Source organism: Poecilia reticulata, linkage group LG1 (assembly GCF_000633615.1).
Source record: "Poecilia reticulata strain Guanapo linkage group LG1, Guppy_female_1.0+MT, whole genome shotgun sequence".
NCBI lineage: Eukaryota > Metazoa > Chordata > Actinopteri > Cyprinodontiformes > Poeciliidae > Poecilia > Poecilia reticulata.
Window position 1 is genome coordinate 11403086 of NC_024331.1, and position 12773 is coordinate 11415858.

Below are 12773 nucleotides of genomic sequence, written 5' to 3' on the forward strand. Positions count from 1 at the left end.
TAACAAGATACGTATCACGTTTTAACAAGATACGTATCACGTTATAACAAGATACGTATCACGTTTTAACAAGATACGTATCACGTTATAACGTGATAGCAATGCGCTTCTGTACGTATGAAAGCTCTCCAAGGAGGAACAGCTTATCCTGCTCATGCTTACTGACAGTCATCCCTGTTAGTTATTTTATAGACACAGTTTTAATAAGTACTTACACTGTCAACATCATAACTGGATTACTTCAAATCTAAGGTTTGTGGGTGTTTTACTTCTTACTCTCCTTTTTTCCACTTCCAAGCTGAACCAAGGAAAGATGCCTCTGGCCAACACTTTGTTCAGTAAAAGTGAAGATTCAATGGCTGGAAGCCAAATACACTTTTGAGACTGCACCCTAAAAATATACTTCTTAGAGAACACTGTATATAGTGTTCTCTCCGTATTTAAATACGGAATCGTCCCGTATTTGGCTGTTAAATGTTGCGTCCACATTATGACTGTTACTGTGGCTAAGAGACCTTTTCTATGTTTCTATTTGTAAATAGAAATATATATTATTGTTAGATCTTGTGTTTTATTTTTGTGTTTTTATATTTATGTGTGGTGTTGCTGAGGTTTGCATCAAATAGAGCTTATCCTCCTCACATGGCGCAGTAGTTTGATTAAAGATTATGCTGTACTTAGCTTTATGGTCTGAGAAAGAACAAAAGGTTAATAAATAAGCCAGTATTAGAATGCTACAGTGTGTAATGAGTTTTCCTAATTTAAGATACTTACTAAAGTTGATTAAAAAGTTGATTAAACATTGTCTTGTTCTTACTGTTTAAATTAAGTTTATCATTTCATATTGTTGCACCTGCAACAGCTTAGGAATAATTAAGTTTGCTGAATGTTTCTCTGAACCTTTGACATTAATATTAATTTTCATTCTTATGTTTGTGTAACTAACAGGCTGTGTTGACGCTAAGTGCTCTTCGGCGCTATCTAACCGGCAGTAATACAAACTTATTCACCTGGCAGCACCTTGACCCTCCTCCAAGCAACGCCCGAGCCACTCCCTACCCCATCCCCAACGGAGGCACCATCGTTACCACCAACCCCTACCAAGCCACGCCCTTCACCGAAACCCTGGACCCCCAGAAACTCACACAGCATAGACAAGTGGCTCCTGCTTTTTAGAAACGCAAAAAGAGAAGATTTGAACTGAACGACACAACACACTGAGCTGAGGACCACCCGCCCTATTGGTTTTACTGGGACTCCATCCCCTCCAGGGAGCCGTTGGATCCCTTTTCACCATGGCAACTGCTGGCTAAGCTTAGTTCTGTTCATGCAAGCGCACACATACACAGATGTTGATGCAGGTGAGTACAGATGTACTCACTTAGCATCTGTATGCAGTTAAGCACCTGGAAACACATGTACAGATTCACACTGAGCAACATCCTGGCTGCATGCTTATTGGGTGAAGTGTAGATTAACATAGATGTAGACCAGTGAAGATGCTTTACCTGCCTTATGAATGGACACAGTGGGAGAGACGCTCTTCATTAAGCTCAAGCTGGTCACCCAGCAGCTGAAGGTATGACCAACATATTGTGAGATGAATGCAAGAAACAGCAGAACTTGAAGGAAATAGTTTCTTGACAGTGTAAAATATAAATGTGATTAAATATTTTATTGTGATTTGTTGAATTGATTTAAAAAAAAAAAAAAAAAAAAAGGACATAAACCACGATCAAAACTGTGATTCTGGCTGTGTTCACATGATCATCAGATGTTTTCTCTTTTTTCTCTTTCTTTTTTTTGCTTCCTTTGATCTTTGAAACAGTTTTCAATGTAATTATGTATCGTGAATGACATCTGAGGATGTGTTGGGCATCTCAATGCTTGGAAGGCCATAATTAGAAAGAGCTGTGCTGAATTCATTAGCAGTAGCAGGCAGCTGCTGAATGTCTAGTATTTTTAGATTGCAGGCTGGATCAAGACGATCTTTTTCTAACAATCTTTAGGTGAAACAAGAGTCAGAGAAAAGTCATAGAGGAAGAGGTTTTATTCCAGCTCTGTCCAATCATGTACAGCTCATTGTGTAGCATTATATTATGCTGATATAATGCTGGTAAACTGACATTCAGAAATGTAGAAATGCAGCTTTTATCATGTTTGCAGTTTTAATAAAATACAACCTTCTCTACAAACTGTAAGCATTGTTTCATCACTTACATAAGTCCTTCTGTAGTTCCATCTAATCCACCTCCCTACTCCTGTGCAGCTTTGTCTCTTTAAACAATGAAGAGAAATAGGGGCAAGCTCCAAGTTCAGACAGCAGGGGGCCGTCTAACGCTGCAAAGCTCCACTTACATATTTCACACTGAAATACGTCTGAACTTCTTCTACCCTGAGAATACAAAGATGTTGAGAGAGGGGGAGTGAAAAAAGTTAAGATACAAATAGATAGAAGCAGGGGAGGAAAAAAGAGGTAGACACAACTACAGTCCAGGTCATACCACACGATTTTATCTGAACGGTTCAAAAAGCAACAACGATTTTCCAGGTTGATGGGGACTGGGCTTGTCCAGTCATGGTAGTTTGTTACAAAAAAATTAAAAAGATATAAAAGCATTGCAGATTTTTAAACAATGAACATATGATGGTACTACTGGTCAAGAAGTACGAGATAGAGGCTGAAGACCATCCATACGTTTTTTTTAAAACCCTGTTCAAGGTATAATAATTAAATATAGCTTCCAGCTTTTATGATTTAGCTTTGAAAACTGTTGTAAGGATAAGAAATCAAGTTGGTCTCTTCACTTAAATATCAAGAAGATTAAAGTACTACACTATAAAACTATAAAAGTTAGGAAGATTCACTTGGTAAAAAAAACTAGTGAAAGTTGCAGTATGTAAGTTTTATAAAAACTGTTTTTTTACATATTTGTTTTAAACTGTCACCATGTTGTGACAATGTGACACGAGACAGACCATCTGTGAAAAGATTAATCTCCTCCACCTGAGCTACTCTGGCCATCTGAAGAAATGCACCATTCCTGACCAAAAGTAAGCAATCAGAGCCAGGAGGAGGGTATTAGCGCTATCAATCATCCACATGTACTCACAGGGTGATAATAGCAGAGAAAGAACTTACATTAGAGAAGAACTGTCTTAGATCCTTGGCCATGGTACTGGTAGCATTCACAACTGGCTATGTTAGCTACGGTTTAGCAGATAGAAACGGGGTAAGAGGGAGGGAGGGAGGATGAGCAGCACCACACAGAGGGGTGATTGACAGCGCTGGTACCCACCTCCTGGTTCTGACTGGTTGTTTCTAGTTGATACTGGGAGAAAGCAGAGGAGCTTGATTTTTCTTACAGCTTATCTGTTTCATACCTTACAGTCATGATATAGTAACAGTTTCAACAAATATATATTTATATAAAATATAAAAGTCACATACTGCAACTTTGAACAACAGACTAGCATCAACTTGAAATCATCTTTTTTGGTTTAAGTTTCTCAAATGTGACAAAGTCACAAACACATATATTGCTTTGACTTGGGTCAGGCCTAATAAGTTGTTTTGGACTCTTGATGCATTTCTAATTAAAATAAAACCACAGACTTCTGAAAATACAGTGCCTTGCAAAAGTATTTGAATCTTATGTATTTTTCCACATTTTGTTCACGACCACATACTTCAGAGTAATTGATTGGGAGTCTACTTGATAGACCAACACAAAGTCCTACATAACAATGAAGCTGAGCTAAAGTGATACATAATGCTCTTAGTTGGGGTACCACGTGGATCAGTGGTAGAGCAGGTGGACCGCTCAGAGGCTCTGGTCCTCAGCTCAGTGGTCCCTTGTTCCATTTCCCTCTCTGGGCCATTTGCTGCATATCTCCTCTTCTCTATCCTTCTTCCTATGAAGCTACTGTTGAATAAAGGCTACCAGTGACTTTAAAAGCAAATTTCTTAATTATGGAAATATGAAAAATATTGCACGCTATTGTACTCAGTTTTTTTTATATACTAAATGAAACCCATTGCAACAAGTCATCCCACAACAGTTATCTGATAAGTTATTAGTGTCCACTTGCAGATACCTTCATCAGAATTCACTGCTCTGAGAAGCAGATTTGTTGGACAACCAGCATCACAAAGATTACAGCAGACAGGTCAAATTATGGAGTGGCTTGAAGGAGAGCACTGAGAGAAGGAGCAAAGAGGACAACAGTAACTCTGGAGGAGCTGCATAGATCCACAGCTCAGGTGGGAGAAAGACCGTTTAAGAGAGCAGTAAGAAATCTTATGCTTCCATTTTGCAACAAGTGATGAGGATGATACAGCAAATGAGGAAAAATGTGCTCTGGTCAAGCAAGACTAATAGTTCAGTATTTGGCCAACAAAATGTATGTGTGGTGGGAAATAAAGAGCATATAAATAAACTTTCCACACTTTGGAAAACGGTGGCAGGAGCATCATGCTGTGGGGGTGCAACAGCATACTTTACTTCACAAAGTAAAATGAAACTTATTTTATTTCAAACAAACTACACTGTGGTTTGTTTTTTGTAACACCACATGTGGAAAAGTTGAAAAGGTGTGAATACTCTTGTAAGGCACTGTATATAAGAAGCTTCACAATCTTTGTGTTGTATTCTGACCTAGGCTGGTAGAAAAATGATGAGGAATGGCAACAGCAGGAGAGCAAGCAACAGGAAGGTTGTAAAGATAGCCGGGCTGCTACTGTGCCTGAACTAAAGCTAAGACTCTAATAGACAACTTTTACGTGTGCATTTTTGTGTGCTTGAAGCACAAAAGAGTCCTTAGATTTCTTCACTTGTATCTTTCACACACTGTAAAAATCTAATAAGACAGCAGGAAACACTCCTGCTTCAGTCTGAAGCTCTTATGCCTCTCATGAGAAGTTCAGCAGAATGTTTGGCTCTGTGTTTTTGTCCTCCACAGAGCTGCCCTCCTGCTGGTGAGGGGAGACAGTGGTGGCATCAAACGACAGAGTCCGCCTCCTCAGCTTAACACTGCTGTCTAGAAACTGTGTGGCCTTAGTGACCGGCTCGCCACCCGGCGGTGGGCTCATCCGGTGCTTCCTGCTCCTGCCTGAGACGGGCGATGCCGAGTGACTGAAGCGACTTCGCTGCTCCCCGGGACTCGGAAAGAGATGTCCGCTGGGAGCAGGCCGAGTGACCGAACCGTTCATACCATCGACCTCCTCATCAGCATCATCCAGCATGGGGGTGGGGTCTAACCCGGCCGCTCTGTGGTTAAGCAGTGGAACAGAAAGGATGGATTCAGTGCTGGTGACATTCAAACTGGACGGGCCCTGAGGGCTGACGGGCCTCTTTTCTGCCTCTGTGTCTGACTGTAAGTCACAGCTGGCCTGCTCAGGTACATGTTCATTGGTGGTGGTCTCACTGTGGCTCCGGCTGTGGCTCCTGCAGGAGATCACCCTCTGGGGGTGAGTGTATTTCAGTGTGTGCACGCTGGACGATCTCTGGCACAGCGGAGGGGAGGCGGCCGGGGGCTCAGTGAGGCAGGTCTCTGCCAGGTCATCAGCTGACCCACTCTGGTCCAGGGAGTCGCAGCACACAGCCGCCTGGGACAAAACAAAAACACACACACACAACCCCACACACACATGCACACACAAAGATATAATGAAATAAACTCACTAAGTTATCACATCGTTATTTTAAAAAAAGCCATCTGTGTTTCTTCATACTTGTCGACCATCTGTATGTAGTAATTAAAATATTTTCTGGGCATTTTCATGTTTTCTGTTCAGCATAAGGTTGGATACTATTCAAAATAATTATACATTTTGTCCACAAAAACAATGATGCAAAAATTATATTGTGTGTGTTACTAGCAAATATGTCACAATAATTTAAAAAAATTATGATCCATCCATCTAAAAATCCATCCATGGATGCTAACTGATCATTTTTACTTAAAAAATCCATCTACATTAAAATTTCGAACTAAGCTGCCTTGTTACTCCAAGAGAACCGCAGAGTTCTGTTGTAGAACCAGAGTTCTACAACAGAACATTGGTTCTGGGACCCAGGGTGCGACAACAGCGACCCTGTTGTCGCACCCTGTTCTACAACAGGGCTGCTCAAGTCCAGTCCTCCAGAGCTGCCATCCTGCAACGTCCAGATGCTTCCCTGCCACAACACACCTGAATCAAATGAACGGCTCGTTAGCAGGCCTGTTCAGAGCTGATCCTGGTCTGTTGGAGTAAAGATGCGCATAAAAGTTGCAGGACGGTAACTCTGGAGGACTGGACCTGAGCACCCTGGCCTACACAAACAACACTTTCACTTCACTGTCTATGTGTAGCTTAGTTAAAATGGTTCAGGTAAAATCCTGCTCAAATCACCATCTGCTGGTAAAACGTTGTATTGCATTCACCTTAGGAAGAGCGGGGTACACACACATCGTGACATTGACTGATAATCATTCTATACTGTAAATGATTATGGAAATGATCATTTACATTTTCATAATCCATAAGTAGCTGTATAGCTACTTCTGATAGCTCTACAGCTATCAGAAGTAGAAAAATCAAATGCAAGATGTGAAAAAAGGAGGACTAGCAAGACTGGTCACTGAACACCATGCTTAGAACATTCATGTGTTGGAACCCATGCAGAATCAGTTCCTTTAAAGTAACTGATTCTGATATCCATCAGAATTAAAGATGAACAACTATTCATAGATCTGTTTACCATTTAGCTCCGACTCTTTAGTGTCAGACCCTTCCTCCCCAGAAACAATTATTTTTGCTTCTATGAAACTAAAGTCAGGCACTTTCTGCAATTTCTTCAGAAATTGGAAAGTCTTGTTGCAAATAATAGGTTAGCCTAATCACATCATTTTTATGTATTTCTTTTCTTTCATAAAATTTAAAATTTCTGTGCATCAGTGAAGACATAAAATATGACTTTAATAAGAGATAGCAGCAGAAAATGACGCACCTGTCTCCTTAACTGTTTGCCAGCAGAGCGGAAGGATGCTGGTCTCTTTAAGATGAAACTTTCTGGAACATAGGTGGGGCTGAGCTTGTTTCTGTCCATACTCTCTTCAGGACGGAGCCAGCAAGAACGTCTGCTCTCTGCTTCTGTAAGACTCAGCCTGACAGACGGACATCTCTCCATGCTGTGGCTGGACTGCAGCTTCGGCCGGTCTGCGATCAGATCAAGGTTCAGTCTGTACCCATCCATACTGTGAGTGGAGCTGAGTCTGTGTTTGTTCAGTCGACGGGTCGGACTGAATCTATATCCATCTATACTGTGAGCTGAGCTCAGTCTGTGCCTGTTTGTCCGCTGAGCCGAACTGAGCCTGTGGCCCTCAATGCTGTCAGCCGGACTGAGTCTGTGTACGGAGTGCCTGTCGATGCTTTGGGAGGTGCTGAGCCAGATGATGGGCCTGGAGCTATGTTTAGAGCCCAGTGAAGCGTGGCTGATTGCAGGAAGAGCTCCTGGAACCTGCAGCAGAGAGCTGCCTGCACTGGAACCCAGAGAGGACGCAGAGCCTGTACAAAATGACCCAAGAATCAGACATACATTGCAAAAACACAAAATCTTACCAAGTACTTTGGTCTACCTTCTAGAGAAAATATAGTACACTTGAAATAAGACACAACTAGCTTACAAAGTAACTTTTCAGCAAGATGTAGGCGCTTGTTTTAAGTCGATAATTCTTGAACATTGATGAAAAGTACTAGTTCCACTGGTAGATTTTTTTCACTTATAACAATTCATTTTTCCCATGTTATAAGTGAAATCGTTTGAGTCTCCGTGTTGTCCTGTCTTCCCTTTGATTGTTCCCAGGTGTATCTCGGTCCCTGATTACCCTCCGTGTATTTAATGTCACCTGTGTTTCTGTGTCTTTGTCGGGTCCTTGTTGTATTCTGTCTTGTCTAGTCTTCCATCAGATGTTTCTTGTTTGCCAGTTGCTACCAGTTTCGAGCCTTCTGCTCTACTGTGCTGCCTGGATTTGGAACAATTTGTCATATGTAACAAAAGCTGGATCCATCTTTATGCAGCTCATTAGGATGTCATTAAAATCATCATTTTCTTCCTTTTAACCTGGGTCCGTTGCGTCTGCCTCACCACTCCACACTGCACTTCATGACAAAACCAAGCACACAAAAACATGATTTGTCTTCAGGAACTGAATTTAGAAATGCTATATTTGTTATTTATAAGGGTTTCTATAGTTTACAGACATTTGAATTCATCTGAGTACCACGAGTCTACAGAGAAAAAACAAGTAAAGAAGACACTCCAAATTCTGTTCTATTGGTTTAAAAGAAAGAGTTTCATTTTCCATTATCTACTTTGCTCAGAGACATTAAGTGAACATCTACCTCATATTTCAATGTAAAACCAATTAACAAGTTGGAAGTGGACCAAAGATCCTCTTATTGATTGCACACTTAACCTTCTGAGCCACCGACGTTACTAATTATAACTGGGGACGTTACACAGTAAAGAGGACTTTGTGCCTCTGTAGTAGGTTGGAACTCTCAGTACTTGTGTGCGCACATTTTTCCATTCATTCACCTGTTTTACAATAACACATACAAACACTCCTACTGCAATGTCCTTGAAGGCTTTCATTGGCCGAACAGAGCCTGTAGAGTTCAACCTTTAGTATGAACCATTAAGCATTGACTTAATGTCCGAAAATTGATTCCTAGTGTGTTATTTAGGCATTGATTTTTAATTGGCAGAAAAGTTCTACAGTTTTGACATTTGAATCCAAGTTTAGATTCCTAATAAAGAGTACTTACTCTCCAGGAGTCTCCAAACGTATACATACACTTATCATGGAAATGGACATCATATGAATTTGGGGCTTTTAAGAACAAAACGTTGGAACAACAGGTGGAACGAAACACACTTCCTCTGAACTTTAAAAGTAAGTTTTGGCTGTAGAATTTTTTTTATTTAGTGTTTTTCTCTAATACACAAAAGGTTAGCATTAAACACACAGGATAAAATATTGTCATAAGGTCCAACTAACATTTTCATAAACATTACTTAGCAAATTGCAGAGAAATCACACACTTTTTGTAACCAAAAATAGCATGAGGGCAATGGAGAGTACACGACAAGGAAACTAGGACAACTATCTAAGAGTAATCTATGACTAGACACAAGGAATAAACAAACATAATGAATCATTAAGAAATGGCTGAACTAAAGTAAAATAGAAACAAGGTTGATATAATCAAAATAAGGAACTAAGAAACAATGGTTCTACGACTATGGTATGGTACGACACGGCGTTTTGATAGCACCGCAGACTCTGGTAAGAGCAGAGGGGGAGGAGTCAACAACACCCGGTGTGCAGACACTGACTGTGCACCTCTGACTTGGAGAAATGACTCTGAAATGCAGACCTCCCTACCTTCCCAGAGTTCAGTGTAATAATGATCACTGTCGTTTACGTTCCACCCTCTGCCAATGCAAATTTGGCTCTCAGAATACTGTATAACAGTATTAATAAACAAAAGAGCCGCTATCCAGATGCAGTTTTCATTATTGCTGGAGATTTTAATCATGTCAACTTAAAGGTAGTGCTCCCCAAATTCCATCAACATGTAAAGTGCGCTACCAGAGGACTCAATACATCGACTAAGGTCTACTCTAACATCAAATTGGGTTATAGAACCAAGCAGTTACCTCACCTGATGCAGTCTGACCACTGCAACAGATTTTTGATTCCTGCATATACCACCCTGAGGAAATCTGAACATTCCACCATAAAAACCATCACTAGCTGGCCTGTCTGTGCCTCTCAGCAACTACAGGACTGTTTTGGAAGAACAAACTGGGATATTTTTGAACATACAGACCTGGAATTATTCACTGACAGCGTTCTTTGTTACATCAATACCTGCACTGATATTGTTACAGTGAAAAAACGTATCAGGATCTTCCCAAACAGAAAGTCATGGATGACCAGAGAAGTGCAGAGGCTGCTTAAAGAAAGGAACGCTGCTTTCAAGTCTGGGGACAAGGACCTCTACAGCTTGGCACAGAGCAACCTAAAAAGAGGAATCAGAGAAGCTAAAATGGACTACAAGGAGAGGATTGAAGAGCATTTGGACAACAACAACAATAGACATATTTGGTTGGGAATCCAGCACATCACCAACTACAGAACCAACCATGGAACAGCCAAAGGTGACATCTCACTAGCAGAGAAGTTGAGCCACTTCTTTGCTCGTTCTGAGTTCGAGCCTCCAATGACAACTGTCTCTAATCAAGAAGTGCAACTAAGCACCTCTATCTTCCAGGTGGAGGAATTAGAAGTGAGACGCTCATTACAATCTATCAACCCCAGAAAGGCAGCGGGACCTGATGGTGTTCCTGGACATGTGCTGAGGGACTGTGCAGAGCAGTTGGCTGGGGTCTTTACAAAAATCTTTAATCAGTCCCTTTCTCAAGCCAGAATCCCATCATGCCTGGAATCCTCCATCATTGTTCCCATTCCTAAAAAAATCACCCATCACCTGCCTGAACGACTACCGGCTCTCACGCCATTGGTGATGCATTGGCTCTGAACCAGTCTTTTTAAAAGACTGGTTCAGAGCCATATTCAATCATTCATTCCTCACACCTTTGACACACACCAGTTTGCTTACAGGGCTAACAGGTCAACTGAAGATGCTGTTGAAACTGTCCTGCACAATGTCTTGTCCCAACTGGAGCATCAAGATAGCTACACACGTATCCTTTTCAATTTCAGCTCAGCATTTAACACCATCCTTCCTGACAGGGGTGAAAAGTGACGACGATTCTAGGGGCCCTGACCAGCAGGGGGCCCTCCAAAATGTAATTATTTATATTTTGTTCATAGACATAAAATAAAAAACAGGGTCCTGTCAAATATAAAATTAGCCATACTCAAAGATTCAAAGATTGTTTTTAGCAGTAAAAATGTAATGTTATCCTGTCCAGACCAAAAAACACACATCAGTTTTTTTCCTGAACCCCCCTAAATCTGTATGTCCTTGTTCGTTCCTGCTTGGAGCGCTTAACAGCTACAAGTCAGTAGAAGCTGCAGCTGAATACAGCGGCGACTGTGGCAGTAACTATTCTGCTAAGAAAAGATATAAAATCAAGTTTTAAAAAACAAAATAGAGAGAGGGAGAGAGAGAAAGGCAAGAGTGTTAATTTATAACCCAGTTTTTCTCCAAGAAAGATAGGTAGTCTGTGTGAGATTATCAACCATTTAGCATAATTAGCTTAGTTACAAACTATTGTTTGCCTCCATTTCACAGCATTTAATGAATTAAGGAAAAAAATTACCAATATATTCATATACTGTATTTAACTTTCTGATCTGTCCTCTCCTGAGTGAAATTAAAGCTGCAGTATGTCACTTTTATATAAATTTTTTTTTTCACATATTTTTTAAAACTGTCATGATGTTGTGACAGTATAGTATGAGAGGTAATATGTGAAAAATCTATTTCCTCTGCCTTCTCCAGGAGAATAACTCTCCAGGAGAGTTTTAGTGCTGTCAATCACAATCTCATGTGGTGCTGCTCATCCTTCCTCCCCCTCGATTTGTGCCGTGCTGTAGCTAGCATAGCACAGAGCTGTGCAGATTCAAACTGAATGCTCAGTTTAGTTAGCATAGCTACCAATGATGGCAGATAAACGGTTTCTTGCAATGATAAGTTGTTTCTCCACCATTAGCACATTTAGTAGTGAGTGAATGAGGCTAATTGATGGCGCTAAGAGTGTCCTACTAGTTCTGATTAGTTGTTTTGGTCAGAACGGTGCATTACTTTAACCAGTAATAGTAATTCAGGAAGGAGACGGAGGAGATTGATTGTTTTCACAGATTATCTGTCTCATAACAAACTGCTACGACATGGTGACAGCTTTACCAAATATGGAGAAAACATATTTTTTATTAAAGTTATGTACTGCAGCTTGAATAAAATGCAACTACATAGCATTTTTGAGAAGTCTGATTGCTTTAAGTGTAGTTGTATATTACTTTTGACTGTTGTTCTTGGAGAGACATTTCAGTATCTAAAACTAATAGATAAAATTTAAGCACCCTACTTGCATACTGGATGAGGACCGTTGGATTTTAAATTCATGAGCTGTAAATATTGTGCTAATTATCAGTATTAAACCAAAAAATGCAAGGCAGATGCGAGACTTTAAAATTGTGACGTATTTTATGGGTCAAATAGACTCAAAAAATTGTAACAGCAGTTGCAGGGGGTCAAGGGGGGGAGACCTGGCAGACCTGGGAATCCCCTCTTCCACCTGTTGCTGGATTAAGGACTTTTTGACGAATCGCAAACAAAGAGTCAGAATAGACCATACCTCTTCATCCATCAACATCAGTACTGGCTTTCCTCAGGGCTGTGTGCTGAGCCCTCTGCTCTTTACACTGTACACACACGATTGTGTTTCTGTCCATCAAAATACCACCCTTGTTAAATTTGCAGATGATACAACTGTAGTTGGCCTCATCTCAGGGGACGATGAGTCTGCCTACAGGAACGAGGTGGAGCGACTGACAGAATGGTGAACAGACAACAACTTGATCCTAAACACAGTCAAGACCAAGGAGATTGTAGTATACTGAGTTAGTTCCTCATTTAGGTTTAGTTGGATTACCTCCCAGACCACTAGAGGGAGCAGTGAGAAGATAGAAGCAGAGTCAAGCAAGAAAGGCTAAGGCAGATTGAGCTAGCACCTGTAGTGTGTAGGTTGTGT

At 40.8% G+C, this 12773-nt stretch overlaps 1 protein-coding gene and 1 long non-coding RNA gene across 4 annotated transcripts in view; one reads left to right on the forward strand and one right to left on the reverse strand.

Annotated features, from left to right (window-relative positions):
• The window catches only part of LOC103463005 (uncharacterized), a 15486-nt gene extending 13788 nt beyond the window's left edge, over positions 1-1698 (forward strand). Inside the window, exon 2 of the long non-coding RNA XR_533440.2 lies at positions 949-1698. This is a non-coding gene — a long non-coding RNA (uncharacterized LOC103463005). The remainder of the gene's footprint in view (positions 1-948) is intronic.
• Positions 1699-2035: 337 nt separating this feature from the next.
• The window catches only part of LOC103463029 (voltage-dependent T-type calcium channel subunit alpha-1H-like), a 246303-nt gene continuing 235565 nt past the window's right edge, over positions 2036-12773 (reverse strand). For all 3 annotated transcript variants that reach the window (XM_017304531.1, XM_017304532.1, XM_017304529.1), the window contains 2 exons: positions 6993-7549; positions 2036-5608 (listed from right to left, as the gene is read on the reverse strand). In XM_017304531.1, the coding sequence (XP_017160020.1) occupies positions 4913-5608; positions 6993-7549 (1253 nt within the window). In that variant the 3' untranslated portion in view covers positions 2036-4912. The remainder of the gene's footprint in view (positions 5609-6992; positions 7550-12773) is intronic.